The 23,806-nt window shown below is 48.1% G+C and overlaps 1 protein-coding gene across 1 annotated transcript in view; it reads right to left on the reverse strand.

Moving 5' to 3' along the window:
• Positions 1–23,806, reverse strand: part of LOC119958521 (receptor tyrosine-protein kinase erbB-4-like) — a 1,233,387-nt gene that overhangs the window by 786,824 nt on the left and 422,757 nt on the right. Inside the window, exon 2 of the mRNA XM_038787050.1 lies at positions 40–191. Coding sequence (XP_038642978.1) covers positions 40–191 — 152 coding nt within the window. The remainder of the gene's footprint in view (positions 1–39; positions 192–23,806) is intronic.

Raw genomic sequence — 23,806 nt, forward strand, 5'->3', positions numbered from 1 at the left:
CCATGTTAGCAGTGTACCAGTGTCCTGGTGTTACCTTACCCGCAGGAATGAGAGGTCCCTGTTTCGGTCAATGTTCGTGATCTCCAGGTTTCCCATGACAACTTCACAGTTTTCATAATTCTTGCGGAGTGCTCGGTACTGCTGCTCCAGGTCAGAGAGGGTGCTGAGTTTATTTTCTGTGCCAGCACACACTGTAATGATTTAAAGCACAAGAGAGGAAGAATTAGTGATCCATCGGCCAAACATTTTAGCAGTCAATTTGTTTCCAATCAGTTGATTATCATTGCAAAATTAACCTATTGATTTCTTTCAGAACATATTAAAAAATGAATTGAGCTCTAACCTCACACATACAAAGTTGACTCTGCACTTAAATGTACAGTGTTATCAATCCAGCAGTCTCTTAACCATAAATAGAGCTGGCAATCACAGCATCCCTTTGAGCTGTGGAAAATGGAGCAATTTCACACAAACCAAGATGACTGCATCAAAAAATGTGTTCAGCTGATTCTAACATTGTGGTTTGAGGTTATTAACAAGCTGTGGTTTGTGAAATGCCATAATAGCGAAAAGAAAATTAAACTCTATTGAAGCAAATGCTGGATCCAATATACTGGCAACGTCATTGAAAGGAATGGGGAGAAAGCAGGATTAGGCTATTCAGTTGTATGATCAGCCATGACCATGATAAAGGCCAAATGGCCTCCTCCTGCTCCAATCTTCTATGCTTCGATGAAACAGGGTCACAGGGCTGAGAAAAAGCAACAATAAACTAATAACAAGGAGGTTTTGTGGCACAGTGGAAGGAGCATCCTTACCTCTGGGCCAGAAGCTTAGTGTTCAAGTCCTGACCACAGAAAGTGTGTTCAGGATGTGGCCAAATAGGTTGGTTATCATTCTGTAAGTCCTTCCAAAATGCCTGATGCTAGGTGGTAAGACCAGGAGAGTTCCCTGGTCATGCAAACCGCAAATTACTGCAGTACTTTGCCAAGCATTATTGTGAACCAATCCAATGGAAGTCCATGTTTGCCAATGCCCCCTGAGGCCATGTTACCTGAAGGCAGAGGGTAACAGCCTCCTCAACTCTGCATACAAATTCAACTAATCTTTTTACACTGAAAAGACTGAAATACGAGTACAAATATATCATTTGGGGGCCAAGCTGCATGGTCAATTGTTTCTGATTGGAACTGGATCAAAACAAGATTATTGAATTTCTTTTGAAAGCAGGGTCGACCCGCATTGAGATTTCTGTTGGGAAAACAAGCCTCGTGAAATTATTGGCTCCGCGGTGCAAGCAGAGCTGTGTTAACACCATTTGGTTATGATCATTGTGGTTTCTGATCACCCGAGGCTAGATAATGTGATTTATTTGTTGACTTGTCTACGGTGTATGAATAAAAATGTTTTTGTCAGAATAGCATTAATTCCCTTTGGATAATGCACTTCGTCTTTGGAAATTTTGGACAGGAAGTTGCATCTCAATGTTCCAACCTCTTAGTGACACAATGAAAGTATGCCCATGTCTCGAGGACACAGTAGCATGGTGGTTAGTAATTTAAAGACTGCGGGAACTGACAGGGCGGCACAGTGGTTAGCTCCACTGTATCACAGTGTCAGGGATCCAGGTTCGATTCCGACCCTGGGTCACTGTCTGTGTGGAGTTTGCACGTTCTCCCCGTGTGTGTGTGTGGGTTTCCTCCAGGTGCTCTGGTTTCCTCCCACAGTCAAAAGATGTGCAGGTTAGGTGAATTTGACATTGTAAATTGCCTCTTCGTGTTCAAATGTTGGGTGGGGTAATGGGTAGGGTGGGAGATTGGGCCTAGGTAGGGTGCTCTTACGGAGGGTCGGTTCAGACATGAAGGGCCAATGGCCTCCTTCTGCACTGTAGGGATTCTAAGATTCTACGATTGGACTTGCATTAAATTTACCAGACAGGAACAGGTCATTCAATTCTCTGCTGCGTTTATGTTCCACACAACCCTCTTCCCACTCCATTTCATTTCACTTCATCAATATTTCTCTTCCAATCTTTTCTCACTCATGTACTTAGCTAATTTCCCCTTTAAAATATTTATGCTACTCACCTCAACTGCTCCATGTGGCAGGAGGTTCTACATTGGGATCACTCTCTGAGTAAAGAAGTTTCTTCTGAATTCCTTACTGAATTTATTCGTGATGAGCGAATAGTTTTAGGCCCCAACTTTGGTCATACCATTTGGTCTTCACTACATCTGTTCTATTGAACCTCTTTCAGAATTTTAAAGATTGCAATTAGGTCGCCTTCCATTTTTAATGGGATCCGTTTCCCACTGGCGGGGTCGAGTTTGAATAGCAATCGCAGGCTCTAGGTTACGAGTAATAACCTTCCGAGAAAAATATTCTCTCAAAATGACGCTGTGGAACAGTCGCGGATAATGTAATAGTGGTCGATATTTTCTGACCTCGTCATGGCAGGACCTGCCCTGGGAGATTCAATGGCCCAGCCAAAAGTCCATTGATTTCCAATGGGACTGGACAATTCGCACAGTGGGCAGGGCTGGAAATTCCCACCCAGTGTCTTATTGCACAACTTAGTATCAAACACCTCCCAGATCACCCAAATAAAAAAATGGTTAAGTTTAGTATCTCAGCAAAGGGTGGTACTTTTTCTAATATAGCGAGCAGATGAAGCTTTTAGGTACTGATTTTGTACAGTGTAATTTCAGCATTTATGATGTTACATTTAAACACTGAATAGGCAAAACTGTGAATATATACTGAATATTGAACAGCTCCAAGGGCCAGAATCAGCATCCCAATTAATTTTCATTTCCAAGATTTACAACTGTTAGAACATAGAACATAGAACATAAAACTGTTGTTTTATTAAAATCTGTCAATCCTGAGCACAGTTTACAGCACCTCCAGGAGAATGCTTCCCACCTAGTACACTCTACATATCATAATCTGTACACCTATATTATAAAGATGTATAGTCAGGAATGAACAGTCACTCGTGTGAAAGCTGTGTGCCAACCAGGGAACAGAGTTGGTAGATAGAAAGATGGGCCATATTCACAATGGAGAAGTAAGTATTCCATATGTGCAGATAGTGCTTTGGCAGCAGGTGGGTGGGGATTAAGGAGCACAGCAACTCTTTAAGGGGTGCTGCTTAACTTTGGGTTGGCAAGGGCAGCACGGTGGCCTAGTGGTTAGCACAACCGCCTCACGGCGCTGAGGTCCCAGGTTCGATCCCGGCTCTGGGTCACTGTCCGTGTGGAGTTTGCACATTCTCCCCGTGTCTGCGTGGGTTTCGCCCCCACAATCCAAAAATGTGCAGAGTAGGTGGATTGGCCACGCTAAATTGCCCCTTAATAGAAAAAATAATTGGGTAATCTAAATTTAAAAAAAAAAAAGAAAAAAAAAAAAAAAAAAAACTTTGGGTTGGCTGATTCCTGTGGCTGACTGCCCTTGTGAAGATGTCCACTTGCGCAGTATTAATTGACCTCTTCAACACGGATAATTAGAATGTATGGCAAAGCAAGGTGGCAATTTTCGGGGTTCACCTGTGGGATGGGGACTCTGTGTATCAAACATGGCAGGATGCGGGTAACAGAGCACGTGCAGTTTGCCATGTCCACTGGTCATGAATGAGGGTGAAGTACTCTGGACTGGAGAAGAGTGCCAAGGTGCAGTTGACTAAGGTGCAGCTACAGATGTAGGAACCCATTGAACTGGAATGGAAACAAGTCATCCTCAATCCCAAGGGACTGGTTAAGAAGAAGATGTCCTTTGTTGGCTCCAGAAGTGCTTTGAGAAGTCCTGAGTTTGTAAGTACAAAACAAACACCCTGCAGTGATGTGCTGTGGAGTATTCTTTTCCAGAGCCAGTTGTTACCATCTGGAACGTACTGCTTGAACAGGTGATGGAAGAAGATTCAATAATAACTCTAAAAAGGCAATTGCAAAGCACTTGAAAAGGAAATAAAATAGTTGGGCTATTGGGACAGAAAAGGGTATTAGATTAATTGGATAGCCTATAAGATTGCAGACACATACATGATGGACTAAATGACTCCCTTCTGTGCTATACCATTCAGTGATTTTATTGAGTCTCTTTGCGCCTCAAATTACCTGACTGCTTAACAGCTGTCATTAAAGGTAGAATTGGGGAGCACCTAATCTTGCATTTAAATGGTGGAAGCATTTGTTTTTTGAGGCAAAAGCTGTTTACAAGGAGCCTCAACAAGGCAGACAGAAGATATGCTGTCCGCTGCTAGCTTCCTGCAGGTCTGAGGGAACTCTGTGACAAAGGACATTGATGAAGCAGTACTGGGAACAGGCGATCAGTCTGGAATCTCCACATTCTCCCCATATTAAAAACTTCCCTTGATCATTGTGATCCCATCAATGAAGTTCTCCAGCAGAGGAGGAATCTCCGCTTCCCAGCTCAATTTATCACCGTTTACCACCCAGCTGACCCAATAGGGGTGAGCTTCAAATAGCAAATCTCAAGCGAAGTCAGGGCCCTGCTGCATCTTGTTTCCGGTCCTAATTGGAGTTGCTTCTGCTGCCATTGTTACGGCGGAATGAGGCAGGAAATAAATATGGGCCAGATAAACTATCTTTTTCTCTTTCTATTGCAGGCCATTAGTAAGAGCACTGCAAATAAATGCCAGGCCAGTCAGGTCAGCACTCGGCTTTTATGATTGATGAAAATGAGCCACTTCAACTCTCGGTAAAAACAGGGTCTACGGCCTTGCTCATGTACTGCCTCATCAAACGAAACAGAGTGAATTAATCATGGCTTCAGTTACACATGACTTGTTGTTTATTCCATAAATAATACATCAGAACGGCAAATCTTAGTCAGACTATTAATGTGCAACATTGGTGGCATGTTGGATTAATTGTAAACTCATGTTAGGAATGGTTCATAAAGGAGGAATCACTGCGTTTACGCAGTAACCTAATAACACCATGAAAATGTCTCGAAGCATTTTGTATACATGATGCACTATTGTCGATGTGCAGTGGCTGTTGTTCTGTGCCAATGTGCACCAACAATGTCCCATAAACAGCAACCCAATCTGCTAATCTGATCTGCAACACATACACCAACCCCAGTTTTAAACTTTATTCAAAGTTCTTTTCTCACATTGTTCATTTTCTCCCTTTCATAACTTCCCCGGGCATTCACCTTTAATGCTAACTGAGAAACCATTCATTCCTTGTTTATCAACTTGTAATAATAGGTTTCTGGAACACAGATAATGGGTTGAGTATAAATCTTTCTTCAAGCTCCACAATGTATTGTGACCCTTGAACATTGAGGTCTCTTACAGCAGCTGAAGGCACTACTTTAGTGACAGTCTGACTGGAACTGGCAGGAGGGTACAGCTCCTCCATATCATCCCACCCCACAAAACCCTTGATCAAGGCGGATGAGGCAGTGGTGCTTACAGCACACCCCTCAATTCCTTGACCAGAGCTGACCATGCTGTGGTGCTGTACGACACCTCCCTTTGCTGATCAGCAGGCACTTGGGACTCCCAGCAGAAGTCATTTATTGAGCTGCAGGAGTAAGTTCTTAATTCAAAGTCAAATATCTGTCCAATACAGTCAATCTGTTCAAGGTGCAATATGAATGCCAGTTGCTGTTGTGGAGCTCGGGACTTTTCCCCCCGCAATCCTCTCTGTTTCTTGCTATAAGACACTCCTTGACAACTAATGTGGTGTTTTGCCACAGTTCAAAGGTCCAGGGACATCTCCCCTCTTTAGAGAGAGACACAATGGGTTGTACAGTTTTAGGGGCACCAATCCACATCAAGCTTGGAGCAAGGTAAAAAGGCGGGCCTCCATGAACTATCACAGCGGGTGTGGTGATTGAACCTAATCTGTTCGTATCATTCTACACCATGCTCGAACCAGCCGAGCTCACCAACCCCCTTAAAAACTAGCCTATTTGGCCAAACACTGTCCTAATATCTTCTTATGTGGATCAGTATCTAATGATCCTCACTACAATACCTGAGGAATGTTTACTATGGTGCTACATAAAAACAAATTGTTGCCATTGTTGTTGTTCTGGATTGAATGCAATAGAGGGGGTTAGATTAGAGGCCTCCTTAAACTAACGACTGCTAATGTTCTTTGCTTATTTGCATTTCTCCCTCCACTCACACAATCACTGATATACACACAGACATATGCTGCTCAGGGGCCTGGGGCTATCGTCTCATTAAGCAACGTGCAACCTCCTACCATGTAGACTTTGCTTGAAGGAATCCCTTTGCTGCCGGCACTCTAACATATGTCCCTTTTACTATTTGCATCGAAACCTAGAGGCTAAAGTCCATCAAGTCCACAAGCCCTATCAGCAGGCAGCCTGTTTATTTCAGTAGTGGCAAGCCGCAATTTATATACTCCTGCCCCAGCACGAATTACTGAGCAGGAGTAAGGACTGCAGAGGGCCAACGGTTGACACCTCAATAGACCGACATTTAAGTGAAGTCAGACATTTCAGCACCACCTGGTAGTGGGAGAGTCACCTGGGAGTATGATAAGCACTCCTCAAAGCCTGACAACTGTGCAAGATTCCAACACCCTGCACGGCTGTTTAACAGAACCCCAGTAGATTAAGGAATGCTCAACAACTATTTTTCCAGGAAAACTGAACGCGGTCCAGCGCCGCACAATTCTCACTCACTCCTCATCATCAGTAACAATGCTGAATTTTGCCTCATCGAGGGGTGACGCAAGCAAGGTGCACAGTGTAAAGCTATTTGATAATCTACTTCTCTGCATCACTGAAGCAGCAAAGCCAATGCTGGAGAGTATAGAAATGCCATTAGCCAACTCGATCAACTATCAAGGCTGCCAAATGTCTGCTGATAACGACACACTGCCCTGCCATACAATGCGATTCATTAAAATCCTGAATTATCCCAAGTGTTATTTAACATTTGAAGATTGATAGCTGAATTGCTGAATCCTGCGAAATTTGTGTTTCAATAATCTTAGGAAAAAATACCTGATTCATCACAGTTGGAATGTAATCATAATTGGCACAAAGTCCTTCTTTATTATAAATTAGCTCTGGATGCATTATTAAGCTGGCAGATGAGGCTAATTTTTCCCCCAGATAGCGACAGTACGCGACAGTACTTCAATAATTAGTTTTGATATCAACGTGCTTTTAAAATCAGGCACAGTGCTGTTATCACTATTTCTGAAGACTCCGTTTTGAAAACCATGTACAACCACTTTGAAAGGGAAGGAAGGCAGGAATTTCTGCAGCACCTTCCATGACCTGTACGCCCATACCTCCACTCCAAGAAGAGCTGCAAGCGAGATGTGAAGATGGCAGACATTAACAGACAACTGGGAGGCAGTCGTTGGCAGCTGCCACCTCTGGAGTCTCACTGCTCGGAGGAGCACTGAAAAGATGAAGGGACGAGGAAAGCTCAGCTGGCTGAGGAAAGCGCCCAGAGAAAACAAAAGGTCAGCAAATCCTGCACCTTCCCAGCACCAGCTGAAGCTGCAATAAGTGCAGCAGAGATTGCCACAGCAGATTGGGAGTCCTGAGCCACACCAGACAAAGCAGGCAAGAGTTCACTATCATGGCATCGTGGTTCGCCATGGAAAAGGTGGCCTGCCATTGGCCAGCGACGGAATCTTCAGGTCCCACCATTGCCAATGTGGTTTCCTGTTGAATGCACCCCTCGCTGCCAGGAAACCAGGGGTGGGGGTGCGCCATCGGTAGAACCGGAAGATCCCGATTCCAGCCACTGTTTCATCGGGGGAAATGCATCAGCCAATGTGTACACAGCAAGATCCCATAAACAGCAATGAGATAATGAACAGATCATCTGTTTTTTCTTTAATGATATCACGGGGGATTTTGAGCCTGCGTTAGCCATCGGTGAGAACAGTGACACTGGCGTGATGTCAGGCTGCACCATTTATAACAAGTTTATATAAAGGTGAACCTGGCAGTCTCATCTCCAAGGGTGAGGTCGGTGAGCGCTCAGTCAGACAACCCCCTCCAGGGTGCTAAATGCGCAGGGGGCACCGGAAAGGATACCAGGGGCACTGATACGTTCAACTCAGGGCTGGGGGTGGGATTCAGTCACTTCATCCCAGGGTGAGTAGGGGTCGCTCACAAACCTTACCTTCCCTTCATGTCAGGGTGCCCCTTGCTTTAAGGCTGGCACAAAGACATCGCTTCCCATGTCCTCCTTGCTGGGCGTGTGCCCGATCCAGCGCTGAGTGGGTGCCCACCCTGAGTGGGAGCTGGAAAGTGGGTGGGAGGAGGTGAATACAGAGGGTCAGCACTGGGGGTGACAGTGGGGCTTGGGTTCCATGAGAGGCCAGGCTGTAAGGGTAGAGTGGGGGACTCAGGAATGGGAAGCATGCCAGCAGCAGCACACCTTTTCCGAGTCAGTGTGGTGGGGGAGGGGGGGGGGCTGTTTGTGGAGCATGGCGCCATTAAATGACAGGGTGAAGGATCTACTCGTGGTGTTTACTGTTTAATGCAAAAGCTATATTGCAGTGGGGACATAATCACTACCCATCTGGGTTCACCCAGGCCCACTAGGTGCCTGCAGCTGAGCGTGAGGTGGCCTGCTGCCTTCTGTGCCCTTTTGCTTGAGATGACCTTGATTGGCACCCCTTGGGTTGCCTGGGCCTACTTATAGGCAGAATGGGTATTACAGTGCTGCCCTTCTACGTGTGCAGGGCTGGAAGTGTGTTGCTCACAGGAAGTGGGTTGGGGGGGGGGGGGGGGGGGTCAGATGGGCTTGACACCACAAGGGCCTCCAGAGCATAGAGGGGCAGCTGGAGTGAGATCCAGAAGCCCCCCCCCCTTACTCTGACGCTGACATTCGTGGATTCCCAATGGTGCCTGCACCAAGCAGTTGAAGCACCTGCACCATGGAGCTCATATCTTCAACCATGGAGGTCATAAGGTGAACCAGGGAGTGGACATCGTTTGCTATGGAATGCCGGTCCTGTGCCAAGGTCTCCATTGTGGCTGTCACCCTCAGTGTTGGCCTCATTGCGTTGATGTGAAGGCACCATCCCCTGTAGTAATGGCGTCCCGCGAGGTGGCTGAGTGAGAGGTCACCTTGGAGGTGTTAGAGGTGTGTGAGGGGATGCAGAGGCAGACATGAGGAGGAAGACTTACCCTGGCCGCCCACTGTTTGTGGTACTGCTGCGCCAATTTCCTCTGGACTGAGCTGGCACTGACTCAGGGTGCCACGGACTACCAGGCCTGGGTGGTGAGATTGCAGGAAGGACGTGTGCGGGAACGCGGGTACAGGAGATCCTGCCTCTTCTACACACTACTCAGTAGTCTCAGAGATTCTAGCTGCAGATCTCCTGGCAGCCATCCCCCTGTCTAGATCAGTGCTGGGGAGGCTCCCCGCTGATTGCAGAGATTACGTTGCCCTTGGGTGAATGAATCAACGGGAGGTAGCCTGCCAATGGCGACCCCCCCACCCCCCGTCCTGCGCAGCGGCTTACCCAGTGGTGGAGGGTGCGAGGCACGCAACATTCTGCAGACATCAGCAGGACCGGCGAATGACGCGCCATCTCCATCGCCACAGACACATTGTGGGAGGCTGGACAATTCCTGCCCACCTGCACACCCGCCCACACATAAACACACACTGAATAAAGTTCCAGAAAGTTACCCAAAGGAATCGTTCCCCAGAGTGTTACAATATTAGTGGATTCTCCTATTTTGGAAGTACCTCCTTTGCAGTGATAGAATGTAGCAGGAAAGATTGAGGTTCCAAATTTGTGTCCATTTATGGCAACGCCCATCAGACAAAAGCTCCGCATGCCTGGTTCCCGGCACAGCACAGATAAGATAATGTGTTCGGTCGCAGGTTCTCTTTAATTTCTGCAACTTTGGGTCCAATCCAGCCAAGACAGATGGACTGAAAATACTCTCGCTCCAACAGCTGCCACAGGTCACCAATGAAATGAGGTCTGGCAGTGACCCAGTCTCAATCAAGGTCTAAATGAGCCACTTTTCTATGGTCGAGGTTGAAACATCGGGAAAGAAAAGGGCATCTCGCTGTGTACGCCATTAGTGAGCCACTTCCTCACTCTTCAGACTGAAATAATTTTGTGCAATAATTTACTGGAAATGCTGAGGCAGAGCACCTGGGAACAACAAGACCAATAGCCTGTCCCCATAGCTTGGGAAGTGCGAGCAAGTAACTGAGGGAGAGAAAAGAACCATTTGGTGTAGAACGTGGGGGCAGGGAGGTTATGCGATTTTGAGAAGCCGCACCTGTAAATAGTGCTGTGCCACGTTCAGGAGTGACTGACAGACTTATACTGGTTTGTCAGAAGTGTGCCGGTTCGGATCAATAACAAGGGACTGCAAGTGATAAACTAACAATCCTGCTCGTAACACTCAACCAGGCATCCCTGTGATTCGAGAAAAGTTCCCTTCGCTGCTGTGCATCTGGGACCTCTCTGGAAATTATAATGATAAACCTGCTGTCTAGGTGTGTGATATTAAATAGGCTTATGAGGAAGGGAAGGCAGGGGCAGCTCGACAATGATAGAGAAAGCCCTCATGGGAAATTGGAAGGAGACAAGCAGGTCAGTCAGGAAACAGGGAATAAATCAATCTTTTATTTCATCATCTCCTACTCACAATCCAGCTGACAAAGTCAATTCTTTCTATCTTAGCTCAACCACCCGGGAAAAAACCCCATTCCACCATTGTAGCTTCTGTTAATTGAATGATTCCAGGACCAACTGAATCTTTCACAAGGTCTCAAAATTAAGAAACCAACCGGCCAGCACGGTGGTGCAGTGGTTAGCACTGTTGCCTCACGGCGCCGAGGTCCCAGGTTTGATCCCAGCTCTGGGTCACTGTCCGTGTGGAGTTTGCACATTCTCCCCGTGTTTGTGTGGGTTTCACCCCACAACCCAAAGATGTGCAGGGTAGGTGGATTGGCCACGCTAAATTGCCCCTTAATTGGAAAAATGAATTGGGTACTCTAAATTTATTTAAAAAAAGGAAACCTACAGGCTTCCCAAACCTTGCATCACCCCTTCCCGATTTATCTAATCTTCCCAATTACTTTTTTCAACCTAATAGTCTTCTGGCCATTGGGCCTCAGCCAGTTGCCTATTTAGAATACAAGTTACAAAGTGGTTAGTCCCTTGAACACAGTTTTGGGGATGGCATGTAGTGAGCTACAGGTTTGTAATGCTTGTTTTTTTTTGGTGATCATAAACAGCATTTAGGTTGGAATTAATGCCATTGAGGACAAGCTGTTGCATTGCATTAAACAATATAGACTTTAACAGTCGCTTGGAAGTAGAGTACTTGAGTATTGCTGAAAAGAGAGATATGTTGTCAAAGCTTTCCACCATGCACTCATCAGGACAGGTTCACAAGAATACCTAGAGGGGGATTCTCCAGGGCCACGGGCCCAGTGGCCCGAATCGAGATGGCCCGGGGAATCAGGCACGAGGCAATAAACAAGTTTCACGCCGGCCAACAAACAAGTCTCCCAGTCTGCCCTGCCCCGCCATCCCCGACAAGGTGCCTACCCAGACCCAGTGGAAACATGCAAACAGCTCATTAACCTTGATTTAAACCTGATTATCAGGCAGGACACACAATTCTTTTTTTAAATGGATTTTATTCCAAGCTCATACAAAAGGTTAAAAAACATAAACAATTCAGGGAACAAGTTCCCCAATACACAACTACACAGTTTGTGAGGGCAGCACAATGGCGCAGTGGTTAGCATTGCTGCCTCATGGTGCTGAGGATTTGATCCCGGCCCCTGGTCTTTGTCCTTGTGGAGTTTACACATTCTCCCTACATCTGCGTGGGTCTCACCCCACAACCCAAAGATGTGCAGTTTAGGTGGATTGGCCACACTAAATTGCCCTTTAATTGGAAAAAAAATGGGTACTCTCAATTTTAAATAAAACTACACAGTTTGTACAAATTTTTCCCTTTTTTCACCCCCCCTACTCTCTCCCCCCTGATGAAGAACTCCTCTAACACGGCCACAAACATGCCCCACCTTGCCTCAAAGTCCTGCACGTAACCACTTAACTCATATTTGATCGTTTCCAGCCGAAGAAAGTCATATAAGTCACCCAGCTAGGCCGCTACCCTCGGTGGCGTTGCCGACCGCCACTCCAATAAAATACGTCGCCGGGCAATCAGAGAGGCGAAAGCCACAACATCGGCCTTCCTCCCCTCCATCAGCTCCGGCTTCTCCGATACCCCAAATATCGCCACCAAAGGGTACGGCCTAACCTCCACACCCACAATCCTTGTTAATGCTGCGAACATTCCCGCCCAGAATCTCTCTAACTTTTCGCAGCCCCAGAGCGTGTGTGTGTGATTCACTGGCATCCACCCACATCTCTCACACTCATCTGCCATTCACTGGAAGAACCCAATCATTCTTGCCCGTGGCATGTGTACCCTTCCACATACGGAAGCAGCAGTGGCTCCAACAGGGTGTTCCTCGGTAACCTGGGGAACACTTTCCAAATCTTCCACGCAAAATCCCTTCCCTGCAGGTACCTAAACTCACCTCCTCTTAGGGGCTTACCCCTCTCCTTCAATTCCTCTATACTGGCAAACCCCTCTTCCAGGTTCAGATCCCTCACCTTAACCAGCCCCACTTCTCTCCACTTACTATGCAGCTGGTTTAGCACAGTGGGCTAAACAGCTGACTTGTAATGCAGAACAAGGCAGCAGCGTATCGGCCTCCCCGAAGAGGCGCCAGAATGTGCTGACTAGGGGCTTCTCACAGTAACTTCACTAAGCCTACTTGTGACAATAAGCTGTTATTATTATATGATCCATCCCCGGCTCGAAACCGTGGTTATCGCACAGCGGCACCAGCACCGACATTCCTTCTATCAATAAACTTCTCCTCAGCTGGCTCCAGACCTTTACTGTGGACTACACCACCGGGCTCTCTGCGTATTTCCTTGGCACCATTGACAAAGCCACCATCACCATAGCCCTCAAGCTGGACCCCTACAGAATTCTTCCTACACCCTAACCCATTCTGCCCCCTCTCCTTCCCACCACCGACTCACCTTCTCCATGTTCGCCATCCAGTAATAATGCTTTCTCTGCACCCATGGACATCTGTACCTGGGCTCTCGACGGGGTCATGGTCACATTTAACAGCCACCTCATATTACTAGAAAGCTGCCTGCCCTTTACGAAACCAGTTTGATCCTCCGCTACCACCCCCAGGACACAACCTTCCATCGTTCCCGCCACCAATTTAGCTAACACATTCACATCCGATTTTAAAAGTCATATGGGCCAGTATGACCCACATTACAACTGGTCTCCCTTTCTTTGGTATTAACTTGATCGTTGCCTGTGTCATCATCTCCAGCAGCTCCCTCTTCTCCAACGCCTCATTAAATGCCCCCAAGAGATGTGGTGCCAGGTCCGCCGCAAACCCCTTATAGAATTCCGCCAGGTAATCATCGGATCAGGGGCATTCCCTGACTTCATACCCCTTATACTGTCTAATACCTCCCTTCACCCCAAGGGCTTCTCTAGTGCCTGCCTCTTCTCTTCCTCCAACTGTGGAAACTCCAGTCTGTCGAAAAACCATCCCATTGTCTCCCTCTGCACCGCCCCCGCCCCGGGTCCTCTCTGTACAGTTCCTTATAATAATCCCTAAACGCCTCCTTTATCTGCCCGGCTCTGACATCACCTCCTCTGCCTCAGTCCATACCTTCGATATTTCCCTGGTCACGGCCTTCCTCCATAGCTGAGGCATTAACATTTGACTCGCCTTCTCCCCGTACTCGTACTGTACCCCACTTGCCTTACACAGCTATCCTACCGCCCTCCACGTTGTCAACCTATCGAATTGCCCCTGCAACTTTTTTCTCTTCGTCAATCCCTCTGTGGTTGGCACACTCGAGTACTCCCTATCTACCTCAACTATCTCAAAGAACAAAGAACAATACAGCACAGGAACAGGCCATTCGCCCCTCCAAGCCTGCGCCGATCACGTGTCCTATCTAGACTAACCGCCGATATCCTTCCATAGCCCGTCTGTTCATGTGCCTATCAAGATAAGTCTTAAAGGTCGCTAAGGTACCTGGCTCAACCACCTCACTTGCCAATGCATTCCAGGCCACCATCACCCTCTGTGTAAAAAACCTTCCCCGCACATCTCCACTGAACTGTCCCCCCTCACCTTCAACTTGTGCCCCCTTGTAATTTTCAATTCTGCCCTGGGAAGAAAGTCTCCAACTGTTCACCCTATTTATACCCCTAAGAATTTTATAACTTTATAAACTCTGGAGCATGAACCGTTCATATTCCTCCCTCTTTTCCCTATCCACTTGCACCTTGAATGAGATAACATCCCTCCACCCCCCCGCCCAGACCACCACTTTTATCGCTTCCCAAAATGTGGCCGCCGACACCTCCTTGATTTGGTTCAATTCGACATAGTCTTTAATCACAACCCGCACTTTGTCACAAAACTCCCATCTGCCAACAACCCCGAATCAAACCTTGATCTCGGCCTCTGCTCCCATCCCAATCTAAGCCGAGTCTCCAGCCAGTGGGGCACACGGTCCGAGATTACTATCCCCATGTACTCTGCCCTTCCCACTCCAACCAAAACCTCCCGGCTCACCACAAAATCGTTGACTCTTGAATACACCTATACACATGTGGGAAAAGGGAATACTCCTTTCCCCCTGGGTTCTTGAAGCTTCACGGGTCCACCATACTAATCTATTCCATAAACCCACCCAGCTCCTTTGCAATTCGGATCCTACCCTCAGCTCTAAGACACAACTGAAATCTCCTCCCATGATCAACTGGTGCATGGCCAAGTCTGGGATCGCTGCCAGCAACCCCCTCATAAAAACTACATTGTCCTAATTCGGTGCATACACATTCACCAAAATCACCGGCGTCCCCTCCAGTACCCCACTCACAATCACATATCTCCCACCCGAGCCCCTCACGTCCTTCGCGCTCAGAAACCCCGTTTTCTTGCTCATCAAAATAACCACCGCCTGCAACTTTGAATCAAACCCCAAGCGGAAGACACTACCCACCCATCCCTTTCTCAGCCTAACCTGGTCCTTCACACAGAGGTGTGTCTACTGCAGAAAGACCACCTTCACTTTTAAACTCCTTCGATGCACAAAGACCCGAGATCTTTTCACCAGTTCATTGAGCCCTCACACATTCCATGTTATCAGCCATACTGGGGGCTTGCGCCTCCATTCCTATCATCCGCCATCCTCCCCTTTTGGCTCGACCACCGTTAATTTCACCCTGTACCTGGCCCATCCAAGATGGCCCCTTTCTCCGCCCCTGATCGTGATTCTACCCCAGCCTTGCCATGTCGCATCCCCTCCTTTGCCCCCCTACCCCTTACAAACAGCCGTCCCCTTACAAACCATTCACCCCTGCTACCCTTTGTCGACCCCACAGTAAAAAGACGGAAAAACCCTCCACATCGGATGAAAAGAAAAAAGCATCCCCCCTCCCTCCAAGCCCCACTCTACTCGCATTCTCTATTACTCCAAAGTGCCAGCACCTCCGTCTCCCAGCATTGTTCAATTCTCCCCCAGTTTATGCCACTTCTGGGGTCTCAAAATAGTATTCCCAGCCTGCATAAGTCACTCCCATAGATTCGTCGGGTAGAGCACCCCAAACCTTTTTTTTCAATGTCAACATTTTATTTCATTAAAAAAAAATTCAACTTACAAGATAGCAAAGTCAAATACAACTAGATGCTGCAAACCGAAAAGCAAAATATTCACATTAACAGGACAGCAGAACCAGGTAGATAGCACAAGATTCAATAACTAAATGATGAAAAGAGTATTGTTGCATTTCCACTAGACTTAGTTTTATTCCCCCCCCCCCATTAAAAAAATATTCAAACTTCATTTCATTGTCCTTTTAGATTTTAATTGGAGTTACAGAATAGGAAATAGTGCAATACAAGTTTTTAGGCAAAAGATTTGACACAAAGATTAAACCCAGGATAGTAAAAGCACACTGGAAAGAGAGCAGGATGTTAATTTCTGCTTCTGCCTTCCTCTTTAAAAAAATCCTTATGATAAATATTTGGTCCCATACTTAAACTAGAGAGAGCACCCCAAACCTGATCTGCAATCGATATAACAGCGCCTTGGCCCTGTTGAACCCTGCACGCCGTTTTGCCAGCTCAGCCCCACAGGTCTCTTCCAACTCCTTGGCTCAGTCTTTCACCTTCTTCAGCCGGGTTTGATAACTAGCAGACATGCCATTCCTGGGGGGAACTTCTCCTCCAACCTTTAGTTACACTTTGCCATTAAAGATGTGTAGTAAGGTGCACCCGATTTGGGGTAAAATAAAGTTATTTTCTACGTCGTCAAGCAGGAGATGCCCTGTGTGCGACTACTCACACCATGGCCGCCACCGGAAGTATCTGGCAGGACACATAATTCACGGGCTTCCTGGCATGGTCCAGCCCCTGCAGCTGGGAGTCCTGGTGCCCTGATTTGGTGCAACTGCTGAGAAACGAGGATCTGGCAATTTGCACTTCGAGCGGAGCAAGGGGGTGAATACCCTGCTTAGACTTGCCTCCAGGGTGCCAAAGGGGGTGATTTAAGAGAGGGGGCTTGGGCTGGACTGGAGCGGCTCATGTTGGGCGGGGATCTTTCCTGAGACGGGGTCAAATAGCTGGTCTTCCCAGCTGTAGCTTTTTAAATCTTGAAAATGTCTCCCAGCATGTCAATGTGAAAAATCTGTGATAAGAAAGCGACAGTCTTACCATCTGTAACCCTAATCCCTTTAACGTGTCAATAATAATAATATTATAATAATAATCACTTATTGTCACGAGTAGGCTTCAATGAAGTTACTGTGTAAAGGCCCTAGTCGCCACATTCCGGTGCCTTTTCGGGGAGGCTGGTACGGGACTTGAACCCGCGCTGCTGGCCTTGTTCTACATTACAGGACAGCTATTTAGCCCACTGTGCTAAACCAGCCCCTTTATGAAAGATCTGTGAGAATAAAGTGAAAACCTTCCCATCTGTAGCCTTTAAAACCTTTCAACTGTCTCCCAGCAAGTCAAACTCAAAGGTCTATGAGATGAAGGTAGAAATCCCCCTTTAACCTGGTGAAAACTTTGAAGTGTTTTTTTAAACAGTCAATGTCATTGTCCTTTAACTTTTTGAAGCCCCTCTTCAAGCTTAGAAGACTAAAAGTTTTAAACTACATTGTTTACTTTCAGTTTCACAGACCATTGCCTTTTAAAAGCCTCTTGAGTGACAGGTCCAGACAGTTTCAAAGGAAGGATTACTGTTGTTTATTTATATTGCTCCCCAGGGGTCCATTAAACTGAAGAACATGTTCTTTTGAGCACATGTTCTTTTGACTCTTCTTTCTGAAGAGCTCTAGGGCAGCACTCAGATGGAGCCTCCCTCACCTCCCTGAAAGGACCTCCCTCAGCACCATGGAGGCAGGTGTACAGAGGGTACTCACCCCTTTGTCCCCCTTGGACTGAAGCTGTCAGGTTGGCACTGTGCAGAAGCAGGGCAAATGGTGGGATGGGGGGGGGGGGGGGGGGGGGAGGGGGGGGGGGGGCTTGCCAGCAATTTGCGAGTGACTGCAACTTAATTGTGAAATCAAAGGGCGTCCCGATCTCTGAGAAGCGGGACCTGTCAGAGAAGTTAGGTCCCGCCCCTCTCAGGTCCAGTGCAAACCCTGATCCTCATTTAAAAACTTACTATGTGGCATCGAATGGCACATCAACTTTCTCCTAGAGGAGCAGAGTGGCGCAGCGGAAACGTGCTGGGCCCACAATCCAGGGGTTGATGGATCAAAACCATCCTCTGCTGTACAACACCACATCTGTAACTTTGCTCCTGGTGCCATCGGTAATCAGCCTCTATTCTCTGCTGGCGGGAGCAATTAGTCTGCAAATGGGAGATGTGGCGGAAATCTCACAGGAACAACAATTTATACAGCTTGAGAAAAATGTGCGGATTGGTTGGAAAGTGATCTCTGATTGGTTGGAGGCATTGCCATGGATAATGCACCATGGAACTGTAATCATGGTTAAAAAAAACAGGCAGGTCAATTCTGATTGGTCTTATAGGGCGGGATTCTCCGTTGGCCAATATCATAATCAGCGATCGGGCGGAGAATTCCTTCCGACGCCAAATCGGGGATGGCACCTGTTTGACCCCGGTTTTCTAGTCTCTGTCCTCTCTAAAATGGTGGCATCGCCGTTGGAACGGCATTGGCGCATTTCGGAAGGCCCTCCCCTCATGCTCTGCCCCCGATGTGCCAAGTTCCCCACCGTGCGGTTGACGTGTGGTCTGAGCGTTCGGGAAACTGGCATTGCGGCTACGGACTGTGTCCAGCACCGCCACAGTCGGCCGTGAGCCGTGGGGCAGTATTTGGCAGATCGGGTCCGCGCATGGCCGGAGCCATGTTGTACACCGCAACCGCTGCAGGTCGTCGCCGTGCGCATGCACAGCCATGAATCCTGCCATTCTCTGGTCGTTTTTGGCATGGGGGCCAGGGGTTTTACCCGGCGCTGCTGCTAGCCCCTCACTGGTCAAAGGATCGGTGAGGGTTTGGCACCGATATTGGCGTTGTAAAACGCCAAAGTTCCCACGCCGGCGTCGGCACTTAGCAGCAAAATCAGAGAATCCAGCCCATTGACTTTCCCCACTTAGAACTGGTTTTAAATTCAGCCTGGAATAAAGTAGGAAATCTCTTTTCTGTATAACGGGCCAATGTCCTACAAGGTGAGTTTTGAAATAGATTTAACTCCATCCCTCATGGAGAGGTTTCTATGGTGTAAATTTGTCTCTGAATAGATATTGTCCTCGGGGACAGGATATTTGGTGGGTGGGTGCAGAGGTGATACGTATACGTCTCGGAGGTAAGAGGTATAGATCTAACTGTACACACTCTGCATTGATTACGGCTGCCGACTTTGGTGGTTTCACTGCAGAAACGTCCTGCTTCCATACTCTCATCATTGGCCTTCCCAAGCCAATTGGAAATCAAGTAGATTCTTCATTACCCTTTCTTTATTATTGGTCAAATTGCCTTTCTTCCCCTCACCAAACCACCCCTCCCCCCTCACAATTCCTGTATTCCTATACCGAGCAAACAAAATGTTCAAAAAGAATGAAAAAAGTAAACACCTTTTTGACAGTTTTTAAAAAATAAATTGAAAGTACCCAATTCTTTATTTTTCCAATTAAGGGGCAACTTAACGTGGCCAATCCACCTACACTGCACATTTTTTGGGTTGTGTGGGTGAAACCCACGCAGACACTGGGAGAATATACAAACTCCACACGGACAGTGACCCGGGGCCGGGATTGAACCCGGGTCCTTGGCGCCATGAGGCAGCAGTGCTAACCACTACGCCATTGTGCTGCCCCAGAAAAAAACATATTTTTGATGCCCCTATGAATTTGCTCCTGGGGTTATTCATCATCGCCCCTAAAGAGTGACCTTTAATTCCTGCAGAGCAAACATGGTGGGTTGGCAACCCTAGTAACTCTAAATATACAAAAGATAGGAACGAAGTCACATCACCAAGCTAGCAGTATTGTATATATCCAATGGACCAGATTACAGGGAGCTCCAGGGCCGTCTTTGAAGTTTGGCAACCATACATGAGCATTAGCGTAAGCATTGACCATTGCCCATAGAAGTGGGTGTAGCAATTCAAAATATTCTATCTTAGCTTCCTAATCTACCAAACATTTGGTTCTATTAACAGCAGTTCAGACAGGAAAGCACGATGTCGGGGTTTTTTTCACATAAAAAGCAGTCCTTTCAATTAGCTTTTAAATCATATCTGCCTCTTCAAACACAGAAAGCATTGTACTCTGAACAAACTAAACCATCTGGAAATTCAATGCACAATTATGAAGACAAGTTGCAGCATTTAATGCTGATTGTGTATCCAATTATAAATCTGGATGGGAGTTATTCCTACAGGTTTTTGACAGCAATAACACCAGCTCCATCTCATTGAGCAGGTTGTTTAAGAGTGGGTGCAGCGTGCAATTGGCCAATGACACAGTTGATCGACCCAGGGCACTGCAGACTAAAGGAGCTGCATAAGGAGATATTCGGACAGGTGATCAAATCCTCGGTCCAAGAGGTTATTTCCTGGAGTGACTTAATGGGAGGGAGGGAGGTAGAGAGGCAAACGGCGGGATTTACAAGCGTGTTTTTCACTGGCGGAGGCAGCTCACCAGCGGGATTTGCTGACAGTGCCGCTGTCACTGGAATGCCTGGAAACCTGTGCGGTGGCGTGGGACCGGAATATCCCGTCAGTGTGAACAGCCAGTTGATCGCGTCCAAAATGTTTTATAGAGGAAATTCGAATGCTAAAGGCTGAATGAGCTGAAAGTACAGCCAACACCATTGAGGGATAGAAAACAGGGATGCACAATCAGATAAAGCATTTGGATTACTTGGAGCATTTTCCACATAGGTTGTGTTTATTCTAATTGGGAGAGGAATGCTAATGTGTACTAAATCGTAGTGAAACAGGTTTGTAAATGGGTGTCAACCAATGTGACTTCATAGGCAAATGAGGGATGCAGCAGCTGAATCCCAGGACTACTTGTTACTCAAGGTTTATGCGTAGCAGTTGTGAGGTTTTATCTTTCCTCAGCCAGGCTGTGACATGGAGTGGCTCAGGAGGCTACATCGTGCTAGCACGAGGGAGAGAAATCAACACATCAATCTTTCACTGCCAGGAACACTTCATCTAGCAAGCGGCCATATGATAACACAGAGCCCTGTGTCACAGGCACATTTTATTTTAATCGACAGCAGGCGTGAAAAGCACACACTGTCTTGCCTCCTCAGCCAACGGAGGAACGTGTACCGAGGTAATGCTCCAGGAATAAAATTAAAGCCATGATTGGGTGAAGAAAGGACAAATTATTTCATTTGAAACTAAATATGAACAGTGAAAATCGAAACAATTTTGCTTCTTTCCAGTCAGAGGTAAGAGGTCAGCTTTTTGCATCGCTGGATGATAGAAGGCCCACAGGTACTGAACTTTTCCACAACTCTTCAAATTCCTGGTGAAGACATTGCATTCGATTCCGGTCTCAAACTGCCCGAGAATTGTGGACAGCTCTTGCACGCAAAGCACTCCTTTCAAGTGATGTGTGAGGGCAAAATGGGGAGGTTGGTCTTGGCCTCCGCAAGTAAGACACCACGAGGAAGGTACTTTCACTGTTCTTCGGAAATCTGGACCTCCATATTGGCATAGCTACATCTAATCTCTAATAGCTAGGAGCATCTTCAAGTCAACGGTTTGTGTGATTTTTAATCTTACTAGTATGCAGGTACAGAAGGCAATAAGGCAGGAAAATTAACTTTTGGCCTTCATAGCTGAAGAAATAGAGTATAAAAGTAGGGAAGTGTTGCTGCAACTGTACAAGGCATTAGTGAGACTGCACCTGGAGTACTGTGCACATTTTTGTTCCCCTTATTTGGGAAGGGATGTACTGGCATTAGAGGCAGTTCAGAGGAAGTTCACTAGATTGATTCCAGAGATGAAGCACTGGATTCTCCGTTTCTGAGACTAAGGGCTGGATTCTCTGATTTTGAGGCTATGCCGGAGGAAGTGTCTAGTTTTACGATGAAAATGTCGGCGGCGCCTCTGCACCGATGCTCCGCCCGGCGGGGGCTAGCAGCCGTGCCACGTAAAACCCCCTGCAATCCCGACAAAAACGGCCGGAGAATTGCCAGGTCCGTGGCTGCACATGTGCATGGCGGCAACCTGCAGCAGTCGTGGCGCACAACATGGCATGGGCCACGCGTGGACCCGGCCTGTCAGATAGTGCCCCGCTCTAAGCCCCCTTGCCACCCCTGGACCAGCCCCCACCAGTCCCCCCAAGCCCTGCTGAAGCCCCCTCGGCTAGCTGACCGCCCCACCCCCCAACCATGGCGGAGTTGGACACAGTCCGCAGCTGCCACATGAAGTTGGCTAAAACTCAGAGCACACGTGTCCCACACAGTTGGGAAGTCAGCCCATCGATGGTGGAGCATCGGGGGAGGACCTTCAGGTGACGTCCTGAGGTCGTCCCAACAGCGTGCGGCATACTCACCGATGACGCTGTTTTGGAGGGGGCGGAGCATCTGATAAAAGGCGCTACCCCCAATTTTGCCGTCAAAAGGGATTCGCCGCTTGATCGCCGATTTCGGCGTCGGGCAACAGAGAATCCCCCACTAAGTGTTGACGCCGGCGTACGATTCAGAAAGTTCCACAACTGCAAAACGGGCGCCGTATTTGGACCGACTCAGTGACCGTTGAGGGACTAGAATCAGCGCCACGTGGAACACAATCGATTCCAATGAGGAACGGGGCCGGATTCACCGGAATCGTGACTGACACCCAGGAGGCTGACAAGCTGCAGCCATATTTATACACTCCACTCACCACAGACACCATCCCAGCCAACAAGATGGCAGCAAGACGCATGGCCCGATAATTTACGGATGCCGAGCTGGAGACCCTGCTGGCCACCCTGTACCCCATCCTGCAAAAGGAGGCTGCCACCCGCGCCATCCGACGTGCCTGGACGCAGGTGACAGAGGAGGTGAGCGCCACCAGCAATCAGCCAGCAGTGCTGCAAAAAACTGCACAACCTTGTCAGGGCGAGCAGGGTGAGTAGGCAGTACTGTGCCCAAGGCACTAACTCCCATACCACACACCCATAACTCTACCCCCCCCCCCCCCCACTCCCCCCCCAACCCGGAGGGTTGCTGAACCACCACCCTGCACCATGTGTCAGCACCCATACCCTCCGCCATTGCAGGGTACCCTGTCCACTGAGGCCACCAGCTACCTACCCCCTGGGCTGCATGCGTTGGACTGTATAACACTATAGTTTTCTGTTTCACCCCAGGAGAAGGCACCCATAACCGCCAGGAGGGAGAGAAAACCGGAGCGGGACCACCAGACCTGCAGCCCCTCACCGTGGGTGAGCAGAGGGCTCCGGACGTAGTCGGTGGCCCAGATGAAAGGGAGGTCGCCGGGGTGGAGATTGGCCTCAGGCAAGGAAGTAAGACCCTGCTGAGTTGCGATTCCCCGGGACACGTGTGTCAATCATCACCACCCCCCACAACACCACCCCTACTCTCACCCTCACTATCACCCTCACTCCCATCACCCCCACCACCCCCACAGACTGCGTTCTAATCATGCATCTTGGCTTGTGTTTCGCAGGACCTGCTGGTAATGGGCGGGTCCATCTGGTGGCTCCCGCCCCCAGCCAGTGCCACAGCCAGAGTCCTGGTTTCCGAGCAGCGATGAGGAAAGCAGCACAGTCACGAGCCATGGACCCGAGACCCAAGACACCCGGAGCTCAAGTCTGAGGATGACACTGATTTCCCATTATAGCTGTCTCCACCACCCTCTAGAGACACTCACCTCGGTTGGGCACTTTAGTGAAGAGGCTCGGGCACCATCTGCTGCGCACCACACAGCTGACCCGGTACATCAGGTGCAGGTATGAACCCTCGATAGGGTGGACGGTCGTAGAGCAGGCCGTCCCAGGAACTAGCTGCCATCCAGATGGGTTTTGGGTTTCTGGAACGGACAGTCCCATAGATTGTGGAGATGCAGTCACAGAGCCAGGGACCACAGCATCCAGCACCTGTAGGTGAAGTTGGAGGAGTCAAACTGCGTGCAGGAATGGGAGGTCATGCCGACAATGCGTTCCACTCAGGCCAACGTGCATGATGTGCATCTCATGGTTACATACCGGCTGCC

This window comes from Scyliorhinus canicula, chromosome 2, assembly GCF_902713615.1.
Source record: "Scyliorhinus canicula chromosome 2, sScyCan1.1, whole genome shotgun sequence".
Classification (NCBI taxonomy): Eukaryota; Metazoa; Chordata; class Chondrichthyes; order Carcharhiniformes; family Scyliorhinidae; genus Scyliorhinus; species Scyliorhinus canicula.